The 12,782-nt window shown below is 50.6% G+C and overlaps 1 protein-coding gene across 2 annotated transcripts in view; it reads left to right on the forward strand.

Annotated features, from left to right (window-relative positions):
* The window catches only part of Chst11 (carbohydrate sulfotransferase 11), a 187,931-nt gene extending 184,787 nt beyond the window's left edge, over positions 1-3,144 (forward strand). For both annotated transcript variants that reach the window (XM_005358232.2, XM_005358233.3), the window contains exon 3: positions 2,278-3,144. In XM_005358232.2, coding sequence (XP_005358289.1) covers positions 2,278-3,132 — 855 coding nt within the window. In that variant the 3' untranslated portion in view covers positions 3,133-3,144. The remainder of the gene's footprint in view (positions 1-2,277) is intronic.
* The last annotated feature ends 9,638 nt before the right edge of the window (positions 3,145-12,782 follow it).

Consider the following 12,782-nt stretch of genomic DNA (forward strand, 5'->3'; position numbering starts at 1 on the left):
GCCTGCCGAGGGAAAGGACAGTGCAAAGAGCCAGAAGGAGAGGCCATCATGGGCCAAGGAATGAGGCCTCGAGGGGACACCACCCTGGGGGACTTGATCTAAGAATTCAGTCTCCGTTACTGTCAGGGGATACACGGCTGTGGGTTAAACCTCACTCCGTGGCATCTTGCTCCGTCTTAGCAGAGGAACACTGGCAGGCTCTCCACCCCGCCGCATCTCCAGGTCTGGCTGGAAGCCAGGGAGTAGCCGGGATGCTGTGACCTCCACACGTGCCCACATTTGAAAAGCCCTAGCATAAACTATCGCTGATGCTGAGGAGAGCCCACCCAGAAGAGAGTGACGGGACTGGGGTGAGGGCTGCTCCGCAGGTCAGATGTTCTTTTATGGATTCTGCGGCCTCTGTAAGAATCTCAGGGGCCTCCTTCCTTGAGAGGAAGAGGGGACCGGACACATCACCGCGTTCCTTAGGCAATCAGTGTTGGCATTCAGTCAGCCAAAGACTGAGCCCTTTGAAGGTTCCATCCTGAGCCTCCTGGATCCAGGAACCTCCCTCCCTGACTGAATTTTCTGAATCCCTTAGATCTGGTACATCCTTTACCCCCAAACAATTGAAACATGTTTCTCTTTGATAACAAGAGCAAGGAAATTCTGTCTCGTTTCCCCCATGCTCCTGTTGTTCAGAAGCTCACAACCAAATAAGATCCTCAAAATTGCACACAAATCCTCTGCTATGATCTCCTCAAGCCTCTTTAAAGGGGGAAAAGAGGAAGAAGGGAAATGTGGGAATGTGGAAGAGATTCCTCCTCCAGCACCGCTCCCAGACAGAGCCACCGGCAAACCCCTGCTTTGTAGAGCTGTCGGGATTGGGCTGGCGAGCAACAGTGTTCTCTTCCAGTGATAAGGAACAAGCTGCCGTCCATGTCGTCTGCTGTCCCCAAAGAGCTGTCCCTCAGATATCTAAGCCCCTCAGACAGATCATGACTGTTACGACAGTTCCTTTGAGCCCTGGTTGGAGACGAGAATGCCATCCGGGCAAGAGGGGGTGGAAGTGACATTAATGGGTTTTTAAGTTAAAGTCATAACTCTTCGTTGTCCTCTGAGTGGACATTCGGGCTGCTCTCCGAGGTCTGTCCATTTCCGCCTTGGCATTCAAGCCAAGAACTCATCCTTCTCCTCCAGCCTGTTCAGGGCTCCCGTAAACCCAGGTCTCATAAGGCAGGCTTCAGAGAGGCCAGGCGGGATTCCTGAAGTCTAGAGTTTTGTGTAAGAATTTCTTCACTTTTGTGTTTTTGTCATGGTGATTTGATTTATTCCGTGTGTGTGTGGGGGGGGGGTGTCTTATCTGCAGAGTATGTCTGTGTACTGTGTGCATGCACAGTGCCCACAAAAGCTGTTGGATGCCCTGGAACTGTACAAGGAGTTGTGAGTCCCCCGTGCAGGCCCTGAGAATTGAACTCAGGTGAGCAGATGGTGCTCATAACCGCGGAGCCATCTCTCCAACCGTAGTGGTGGTATCTTCTGAAACCATTAAGTATTTCTGGATAACAAGTTTCACCCTAGATATCCTAGGTCCCACCACGTGACATCAGGGTCCTGGTACTCAATGACAGCCTCAGGGATAATGGGATCAGGTTCTGACTGGGAATGGCCAACCATTCTCGCTCCATTTCCGTTGCTGTGATAAAATACTCTGACCACGAGCAACTTAGTGGGGAGAAGGGGATTTATTTGGCTTACAGGTCTAGACTATCGCCTGCCACTGGGGGGAAATGAAAGCAAATGAAAACACAGTCAAGAGCAGAGAGAAATAAATACATCCTTCCTTGCACGCTTGCTAGTGTTTTTCACTTCGCTATAGAACAGAACCCAGCCTAGGGAACAGTGACGCCCACAGGGGGCAGTTAACAATGGAGACGATCCCCCACAGTCGTGACCCCAGGCCATTCTAGTCTAGATAACTCCTCATTTATACTCTCTTACCAGATGATCCTAGGTTGTATCAAGTTGACAGTTAAAACTAACCAACACATCTACTCTGGGGAGGGCCTTTTTGCTCTTAGAGAACACAGACATCTTCCCAGGCCTTCCTCTCTGACCTCTGTGGAGCCTCCCATGCTAAGCAGTTAGGCTGAGCCTCACCTCACCCTGCCTCCAAAAGCTGTGCACCTCACATGGTGTAGATAACTGTTTGAATAAATGGATCAGCGACCATCGCAACCACGTAGGAATGTTCTAGATAAGCACTCATTTCTCCACCCTCTTCTATCCCCTCTGCAGCTGGAGCTGTCCAATACTGCCATCCTGCACCAGATGAGACGGGACCAAGTGACAGACACCTGCCGGGCCAACAGCGCCATGAGCCGAAAGCGTAGGGTGCTGACCCCCAACGACCTGAAGCACCTGGTGGTGGATGAGGACCACGAGCTCATCTACTGCTACGTGCCCAAGGTGGCGTGCACCAACTGGAAGAGACTCATGATGGTTCTGAGCGGCCGGGGCAAGTACAGTGATCCCATGGAGATCCCCGCCAACGAGGCCCACGTCTCGGCCAACCTGAAGACCCTCAACCAGTACAGCATCCCAGAGATCAACCACCGCTTGAAAAGCTACATGAAGTTCCTGTTCGTGCGGGAGCCCTTCGAGAGGCTCGTGTCTGCCTACCGCAACAAGTTCACCCAGAAGTACAACACCTCCTTCCACAAGCGCTACGGCACCAAGATCATCCGCCGCCAGCGGAAGAACGCCACACAGGAGGCCCTGCGCAAGGGGGACGACGTCAAGTTTGAGGAGTTCGTGGCCTACCTCATCGACCCCCACACACAGCGGGAGGAGCCCTTCAACGAGCACTGGCAGACGGTTTACTCCCTCTGCCACCCTTGCCACATCCACTACGACCTCGTGGGCAAGTACGAGACGCTGGAGGAGGACTCCAACTACGTGCTGCAGCTGGCCGGGGTGAGCGGCTACCTGAAGTTCCCCACCTATGCAAAGTCCACCAGAACTACCGACGAGATGACCACGGAGTTCTTCCAGAACATCAGCGCCGAGCACCAGACGCAGCTCTACGAAGTCTACAAACTGGACTTTTTAATGTTCAATTACTCAGTGCCAAACTACCTGAAATTGGAATAAAGGGGTGTGGGGGGGTGGTGGTTGGGGGAGAGAGGGAGAGAATCCTGCTTTTTAATTTAAGATTTTTTTATTTGTCAAAAGAATTCTATGGATACTGGGTTATTTTGTAAGTTAATATGTCTCGGGGGGAATGCTGCAAGCGGCGTGGGAAGAATTATTTAAATCCTCCACGGGAAAGGACAGCTGTCTGTGCAGGGGAGCGGGGTGGATCGTCCCTGTTCTTTAGAAGTGGAAACCGCAAACACCATCTCCAAGGTGTCCTTGTGCTCTGGTGAATTCCACAAACTGTGTGTTCCGTGAAGTCTTAGTGGTTCTTATTTATAGTAATTTAAACGTGATCTCTGTATAGGTTTCTTTCTGTGGCAGCAGACTGCTCGTGTCTTTCTAGAGGAGAATATGGTCTGTGCTTTGCTGGCTGTGGCTTGTTTAGGGGGTGTGATTGTCTCCCCACTACCCTCTCCTGGAATCCCGTGGTGACAGCAGCTGGGATGCGTGGATGCCACCGTTCAAGAAACCCTGCTTGGAAATAAGTAAATTGTCCTTGCACTAAGAAGTGGGGCGGGGGCGGTTCACACGGATTGCGGGAACCCCAGAGTCCCCGGCAGTAAAGAAATGCAAAGTTTTTAACCCAAGGAGAGAGTGGATGGTGGCAGTTTTCTGTTCATCAAAATTACCAATCTGTAAGAATAGGCTTCTTGTGGAAATTTTCAACTGGCACTTTCCAGTTCTGGTGAAGAGTAGCTGTTATTTTATATTTGATAAATATTTATTGAGCATCTACTGTTTTCCAGGCTTGCCTGCAGGCCAAGCATTGAATGAACCCAGTAGCCTTGGCTCTCAGCAAACTTTGTGTGAACACAGGGCAGACTGCTCAACAGTGAACCAGCCCCTACCCTCGCGGTCTTCACATGGGGTTTGGATTATTCTCAAATGGCTCAGAGAGTCTGTGACCCCAACAAATTTGCATTTTTCTACAGCTCACAAATTTGAAAACCACACGTTTGGGTGGGTCCACTTCACTAGCTGAGTGACCTAAGTTCATCGCCCAACACAAGAAACGGCAGAAACATTTGATCATGTATGTCTAGCTGCAGTTTCTAGGTAGCAGAAGCCTCGGTCTTCTCCAGACATGAATGGAGGTGTGTTGAGATCGATTAGTGATGTCTGTCTCGGGTAAGGTGGCACCCACGGGCACATGCCCACCCTCCCATGTCTCTGCCTTGACAGAGCATCCAGGACAGCTGCCCGGGATCTTAACCTATGCTCCCTCTCCTCCAGAATGCTGGAAACCAGTGCTTTCTATTCCTTGCTGATCAACACCCAGACCTAGTCCTCATTTCTAGTCATTTCTGAGGCTGCTCAGTTGACATTTGAGCCACGCTCCCATTACAGCCAGTGTCCGGGTGGGTAGCAGATGCTGTATATAATATTTCTCACTATTGGGGAGGGAGTGGGGTATAAATTTTGCTTTTTGTGTTTTAGTTGGTTTCCTTTGTTTGTTTGGTTTTGTTTTTGATGCAGTGCAGCGTGAAGGGGTGAGAATATTCTGAAAAACAAAATAATGAATAATTTATTCACAGAAACTATTAAGATGGTATTGTTAGGCTCACAGCGAGCCTGGGATCAGCCGTAGCTGCGGCTCCGTCTCACGGAGGAAATTATTTAATGTGAGGGGAATACGAGCCAGAGCAGCTGATGGCGGCTATTTATAAAACACAGGTACCTTCCCCAGTCTCTCTCCCCTCGCCTTTGATAGATAGATTTATGTCATGCCTTTGACCAAGAGAGGTGACAGACTTTGGCCGTCCCTGTCCTCCAGAACTGACCTTCTGCTGATAGGGCGCTCTGTGTGATGTCTCTAAGGGGCGCTCCATAGAGCCCGGGCTCTGTAGGGTGTCAGTTTGGGAGGGGTTTGTGGTCATGTATCCTTAGGAAACAAAATTAAGTCAGGTTCTTCTCTGCAGGACTTTTCAGGGCCTTTCATACATGCGTGCTCTGCCTCACAAATCTGGGAGAATGCAGCATTTCTGAGCTGCAGGACCCGGTGTCCCTTACGGCAGGTGTGTCTTAGCTGGCATTTCACACAGTAGCCTTTGGTGAGAGTGGTCTAGCCTGTCTGAGGTCTGCAAGGATTGACAACCGCCTCCTAGGTCCCTCCGCAGACAAACAAGCAGAAACAGCCGCACAGTCTCTGTCTGGGAAGAGGATGAAGTAAATTAGTCTCTACCCAAGTGGGATGGCTCCATCTGGATGCTGCCCCTCCAAACACAGGCGAGGGAAGTCTTGGCTGTCGTGGAGGGGGAAGGTGGCATAAGGACACAGAAACAGCCCCTGATTCCTGGCCTTAAAGGCCACTCAGTAGGGACAATGGCCTCGTGATAAACACTTCTCACTTCCACCCACAGTTTGAAACTGTGTGCTCCGGGGGTTTTAAATGGAAATTCGTGTTGGTTTTCGTGTTTTGAATGTCTGTTTGTCTTTCATCTGTGGTACAGTGCTGTGTGCAGATGGCTGTTACTCCGTCTTTCTCTCTGAAGTGAGAAAGATCGTCCTTCAGGGGGACCATGTGTCTGTGCTTCTGGGATGAGGGCCTCTCCTGTTTTGTGTTCACGTTTTATTTTCTAGTGACATTTTTTAAAACATGTATTGGTTCAACTGTTTTGTAGAAGGTAGGAAGCGTTCTGTGTCCCTAGCTGAAGATATCCGTCGGTGAAGTGTGCTTGGAAACCCAAGTGTTTTCTACAGGAAAACGTTGCAAAGACTTTCTCTTGCTCTCGTGCTTAGCTAGGAAAAGGAGCTGCTGGCGTCCCGGCTCTGGGCCGGGGTCCTGTTCAAAGGCACAGCTGTGTTTTTAGGACCAGGTACATTGGAGTAGAATGACAAAGATTCCTGCTTAGCCTACCCCTTTATTGGAAATGTCTAGAATGTCAGCCACAGGGGTCCCTGCCTGCAGCCTTTCCAGCCCCCCCCCTTGCCCTTCTCAGCTGGTCTGGGAAGCAGGACAGCCCATTGTCCAGGTCTCAGGACAGACCGCCTGGTCCCGAGGGCAAGCCTTTCTCTCCTGCTTGTTCAGCCTGAAGGAACTGTGGGAACCAGCAGCTTCACTTTGGCCGGCCCTCCCGAGCACACAAGACTAGCCCAGGCTCCGAGAGAGCTCCGGGACACTGTGCAAGGCCTGAAGACACTTAGCTCAGATAACAGCTGTGTTACTATTCTGCTTCAACTGACAAAGCCACAGGGACTGTGCTTGCTTTCCTCTGCCGAGACCTCCTCTGCACACACACACACACACACACACACACACACACGGATGTGCACACATACACACACACACATGCACAGTCTATGCACACACACACACACACATCGCCCCAGCCTGTGTGCTCCTGGCACCCCACTCCCATTGTGGCCCACCTCTTCATCAGCAGGACTGACCCCGTCACTCCCCCAGGTTCTGCCCACCAGCATCCCCCGGCTTTTCCCTACCACAGCCAAACAGACCCTCTGAATAGGCAATAGGACCTTCTAGAACCAGCTGGACCCTTGGCCAGCAGCAGGCAAATTTTGGTCTGCTCTCACCAGGTACAAAAGGCGGTATCCGTATTCTCTTCTGAGCATTCTCAGTAAGGCATATGGATGTAGAATTTAACATCTTTGTGGAGCGTGTTTTTTATTTTTACATATTTGTATGCAGTTGAGGGCCTGTTGTAGAATTCTCTCCCTGTATCTTACTATACTGTTAAAGAAGCTGAATTCCATGTTGCCAACAGACGCGTGAAGTGTTCCCGAACCTTCCTCCAGGAAAAGCCATTCAAGCCTGATTATTTTTCTAAGTAACTTCAATTAAATTGAAGAAAAAAAAAAGCTGTGTTCTGTGTATGGTCTATTTGTGGCTCGTTGCTGAGACTGGGGTGGAGTGGGTGGGCTGTGCCCTTCCACCCGTGGTCACCCAGCTCATGTGTGAGTATGAACGTGAGACACAGCTGTAGTAAACCCTCCTCTTCCCCCATGACCAGGTCCTCTTAACTAGATGGACGGGGCTTTACATCTCCCACTCTTCTCTAGAAGATCTGTGCTCACTGGAAAGCCCGCTGCCTAGTGTGGTCCTGCCACCGTGTCAAAAACAAGGCAGTGAAGACCCTTGTGCGTGGTGGCAGGGCCAGTGTGCAAACCTAGGCTAATGTGTCCTCACACCCTACACCTTGGCACGGGACCGTGTCTCTCTGAGCAGTTGCCCCTTCCTCCCTCTCTCCCTCCCTCCCGCCTTCCTTCCTTCATGATTGATTATTTTTAATGTACATTGTGGTTTTGCCTGCATGAGAATGCTAGATCCTCTGGAATTGGAGTTACAGACAGTCGTGAGCGGCCATGTGGTTGCTGGGAATTGAACCTGGGTCCTTCAGAAGAGCAGCCAGTGCTCTTAACCACTGAGCCATCCCTCCAGCCCCCTCAACTGCCCATTTCTACAGCTAGGAAACCACAGACCCCACTGCAGACTCCACTGTGTCTTTGGCCACATCACCGGCTACGGCTTCATGGATGGTGTCTTAGTTTACTTTTATTCTTGATGGTTTGGGCTCACACTGTGAGGGCTGCAGTCCATCGTGGGGGGGGGGGGAACGGTGCTGGCAGGTGATCACATGACATCCCTAATCAGGAGGCATGGGGAAGGTGATGCTGGTGCCCAGCTCCAGTTCTTTTTATTCAGTTCGGAATCCCAACCCAGGCTGTGATGCCACTCATATTTAGAGTGGTCTTAGCATCTCAGTCTAAAAACATCCCCCACGGGCATGCCCAGAGGACTGTTCCCATGGTGATTCTAAGCCCACTGATTTGGCACTTGGCCTAGTTAGGGCTTCTATTGCATGACCACAGCAGCTCTTATAAAGGAAACACATCGAATGGGGAGGTTTGTACGTTCTGTGTTTCAGTCCATTATCAACCTGTTGGGACGTGATGGCACGTAGGCAGACATGGTGCTGGAGCTGGGAGTCCTATATCTTGAGCAACAGGCAACAGGAAGTGAACTGAAACATTGGGAGTAGCTTGAGCCTATAAGAGACCTCAAAGCCGGCCTCCAAAGTGACACACTTCCTCTAACAAGGCCACACCTTCTAATAGTGCCACTCCCTTGGGGGCCATTTTCTTTCAAACCACCACAACAATCAAGATTAGCCATCACAGTTAAGCTGGAGATGGGTACTTGATGAGCGTGTTTATTTGGCTCATGATTCAGGTATCAGAACTAGGCAGGTGTCATTGCCCAAATCTCTTCCCTATGTATTTTCATGGAGAAATCCCACTTGAAAGTGTCTAGGAGCGAGTCTCAGCAAGCAACACAGAACAGGTATCCATGAAACAACAGAAGGGGTGAGCTTGCTTTGCAGGAAGCTCATGATCCCAGCACTCACTGAAGCAGGGGGATTGCCCTGAGCTTGAGGTAAGCCTGAACAAAATTCTGTGACTCTGTGTGTATGTGTCTGTCATGTGTGACAGTATGTGTGTATGTGTGACTATGTGTATGTGTGTGTGCGCACACGCGTACACGGTCCAAAGGGCAACCTTGAGCATTTAATTCCTCAGATCTGTCCACCTTATTTTTTGTGACAGGGACTCTCATTGGCCTGGGGCTCACCAGTTCAGCCAGGCTGGCTGGTGAGGAAGCCCCAGTGTTGGGGTTACAAGTGCACACTTCTCTGTCCCGCTACTTTTCTCTCTCTCATGAGTTCTAAAGACCTAACTTGCATCCTCCCGCCTGTGCAGCCAGCACTAACTACAGTGAGTCCTCCCGTTCAGCCCTCTGTTCTGTTTTTACCACCCTGTATATGATGGCCGTTGTGCCCTCTCACCGGCTGGCTGCCTTTGTCACCAGCACCAGGGCTCACACTCGTGTCTGGTGTCACCATTACCCTTGCAGCTGAGAGATGCCCAGACGGCGGGACTTAGTCATCTCAAATGGGCAGGAAGCACTGCCTGTCAATCAGACAAGATGTGTCTGCCAGCACCTACCCCTGTCCCTTCGGGCTGTTTGCAGGCCCAGTGGGAAACAGCAAATGAAGACCATCCTGGCCACCTCTGCTTCCATCAGAGAGGGGCTCCATCTGCCCAATCAGTAGGAAATTCTGATAGTGTCATGGGCGCCCTCTGTCGGACACTTCAGGAAGTGCAGAGAATAAGGCTTGTGTGGGCGCAGTTGCTCCAACCCCCACTCCTCCAGACCACCACCACCACTGGTCCAAGTCACTAGTGGAAGGGGTGAGGTACCCCATCTTGAAAAGACGTGGGTTTTTCTGGAGTATGACTTCCCATTTTTTTTTTTTTGGATGAGAACATTTTATAATAGACACATACTTAAAAACAAAAGGATTTTTTTTAAAGAAAGTAAAAATTAGTTTACACCCAAATTCAAGTCAGAAATCAAAATATGTTCTGATTTCTTGAACGGTCTGCCAGGGGGAGAAGAGGGCCCATCATTCAGATTATGGGCATGAAAAATAGCCTCTGCATTAATGAGCTTCCTCTTCTTTAATTTTTATTTGTTTGTTCCTAGAGCCCAGGCTGGCCTCAGCCTTGCACGTAACAAAGGCTGACCCTGATCGTCTGATCTTGACCCTGATCGTCTGATCTTTCTACCTCGCTCACCAATTCCTGGAACCACAGGCTGCAGCCCCACTTTCAGGTTTAGAATGGAAGCCGGGGATTAGATCCACGCTAGGCAAGCACTGTCCCAGCTCAGCCACGCACTCAGCTCCTCTTCTGGGTTATTTTTAAGACGGCAATGCAGCTTGGTATAGAAACATAACGAGGGCTTTCCAGTCTTCCACGCTGTCGTGAATGAGCCTGGCCTACTCACGGCCAGGTCGGAAACAGTCACTGCCTGGCACAAAGCAGATGGCAGGGCAGAGAACAAGGAGCCTAAAGCCAGAATGGGCTCTGGGTGTGAACCCGATGGTTCCTAGAGAGCTACTCTGCCCCATCCCAACACCTCAAGGGGCCTTCATGTAGGCGGACATCTCTGCCTCTTGCCCGCCGCCATGTGTCACCCTGCCTGGGACCAGCCACTGCTCGGGGATGGACAGCCGTCTCTGCCTGAGATTGGCTGCTCTCAGGGCCCGCTGCCTGCCGACACATGGTCCGCTACCACCGCTTGGGGACCTACAGCATTTCTGCTGCCTGCTGCCGCCGGGGATCCTGCAGCATTTTTAACCTTTCCATTACACCTGGGAACTGGTGGGGGGAGGGATGCCACGTGGCCACGTGGGAGGACAGTAGCTGTCGATGGGAATCCCAGGCAGAAGCCGACTGAGGGAAGGCTACTGAACAAGAAGAGTGAAGACAGACATTCGGGGACATAAAAGCGGTGTGTGTGTGGGGGGGGGGTCTCGAACTCACAACTCAAGGTGTGGTCTGTGAGCCTTGGAGGCTACCTGCTAATATTCACTTTTTCTGGCACTACCTAGCGACCTGCCCTGTGATTTCAGAAGCTCCGCCCTGTGTTTTCAGAAGCTCCCCCTGGGTTTTAAGAAGCTTCACCTGGCGCCTGGTAGTAAGTGGATCACATTTGCAAATTGAGAGCGTGGGTCGCCAGTAAAGCCGTGGCCCTGAGGGAGGACATCTTACACCGTTGATTATCATTCCAGAAGCCTGGATTTGGAGGCTCTGGTTGTGCAGCCTGTGCCCTGCACAAAGTCCAGTTCAGGGAACCGCTTGGCATTCACCCTGAAAAGCCCGGCCCCCTTCTGAGTTCTGCTTGCCAAGCTGTGGGCCCCAAATGCAGGATGTGGGACTACCTAAATGCTGATGGCGGATTGCACAGCGCCCGGGGCTTCTGCCCAGCTGCTGGGCAGAAAAACTCCACAGCCCTCATCTGCAGTTTTAAAATTCATAAAACCCTTGAACATTAAGGAAAAAAATCCTTAGAAGATTTTTTTTTTAAAAGATAGAATTGAAGTAAGCTCGCTTGGCAGCAAACCCTGACCTTAGCTAACACAGGCTAATTATAGTCTGTGCTTGTCCCACTTACTGTGAAAGTCTGAGCTTTTCCTGCCGAAATAGTCACAAGTTTTACCAGGGGCGAGCACTCGCGCTCTCTGCTGGGAGGCAGGGGCTGGGGGTGGATGTGCATGCGCTATACATTGTATTTGAAAGTGTCTTCATTCAAAGGCACATCAGTGCCAAGAGTTTTAGATTCAGCCTGGGAACTCGGGCCACCTTGATTTTACAGAGGGAGAAACTGAGGCCCAGAAAGGTCAGGTCATCGCCCATCTCTTCATCTATTCCAAGGGGCTTGTGGAGTAGGACGCACCTCTGCGTAGAGCCTAGAGACAGGGTTTCTCTGTGTAACCGCCCTGCTGTCCTGGAACTCACTCTGAAGACCAGGCTGGCCGAGAACTCACAGAGATCCGCCCGCCCCTGCCTCCCGAGTGCTGGGATTAAAGGCGTGTGCCACCACCTCCTGGGAAGCCCCAGCTCTTAAATTCACTCTTAGCTGGATTGTGGGATTTTACTCTGCACACATGTGTGGCCTTCAGTCAAAGACTCCGAAGCTTGCTCTCAAATTTCTGTAGTTCATTTTTCTGGGCCTCTCTCTACGGGAACTACACTCAACTCTAGCCTACTTGGCCTCTCGGGATTAAGGATCAATCCATAATTCACAGGCCTGTAGGCATTCCCCTCAGTTTGTGGTCACAGGCTGGGTGTTAATTCCCTCCAGACAGAAAGTCTTCATAAAGGGGTTGGGAATGCAGCCGGTCGGTAGGCTGCTGCCTAGCTGGCATCAAGTCTTGGGCTCCACCCCCCAGTACTTCATAAACCAGGTGTGGTAGCACGTACCTGAAATCCCGGTACTTGGGAGGTAGAAGCAGAGGGTCAGAAGTTCAAGGTCACCCTCAGCCACGGAGTGAGTTCAAGGCCAGCCTCCGATTCTGTCTATGGAAAAAGAAAATTGTGTGATTTCCCACCGGATAATTGAATATCTGGGTTTCCTTGTGTGCAGGTATTCCTCAGCTTGGATGACAGATCACATGGAATTACAGCGTTATAATGTGGGACTCGTAACATTTTGTAGGACTATAAGATACCACTCCTGTGGGGTTTTTCTTTTTCTTTTTCTTTCTTTCCCTTTCTTGGCTTGATTTCTTTCTTTTTTAAAAAAATCTTTTTCCTTAATCCTCTTCTAGTTTTCATGACTGTGTTTCTTTAAGCCATAAATGACTAGATTTTGTTCACGGTAGGGTGTTCTGGATGTGTGGAGGTCAGAGGTCAACATCAAATGTCTTCGTCATTGCTCTCCACCTTTGTGTGTGTGTGTGAGGCGAGGTCTCTCTCTGAACAGGGTCTCCCCAGTTCCGAAGGCTAGCTGAGCTGGATGGTGAGCCCCAGGGAGTCTCTTGACTTTTTCTCTCCAACTCAAATTACTGGCACCTCCTTGCCACCTTATCTGGCTTTTTCCTTAGGTTCTAGGGCTCAGAGCTCAGACCCTTATGCTGTGGCAAGCATTTCCCCACTTCTCCAGCTCCCAGATTTTGTTCGTGTTGTCTCTATCTGAGGATGTCGCTCTCCCTGCTTCCTCTCACACTGATATTTGTGCTTTCGTCATCATCCAAATGCAGTTTTAAACACAGCTGTGGCCTGCTTCCTGTCTGTGTTGG

This window comes from Microtus ochrogaster, chromosome 24, assembly GCF_000317375.1.
Source record: "Microtus ochrogaster isolate Prairie Vole_2 chromosome 24, MicOch1.0, whole genome shotgun sequence".
NCBI lineage: Eukaryota > Metazoa > Chordata > Mammalia > Rodentia > Cricetidae > Microtus > Microtus ochrogaster.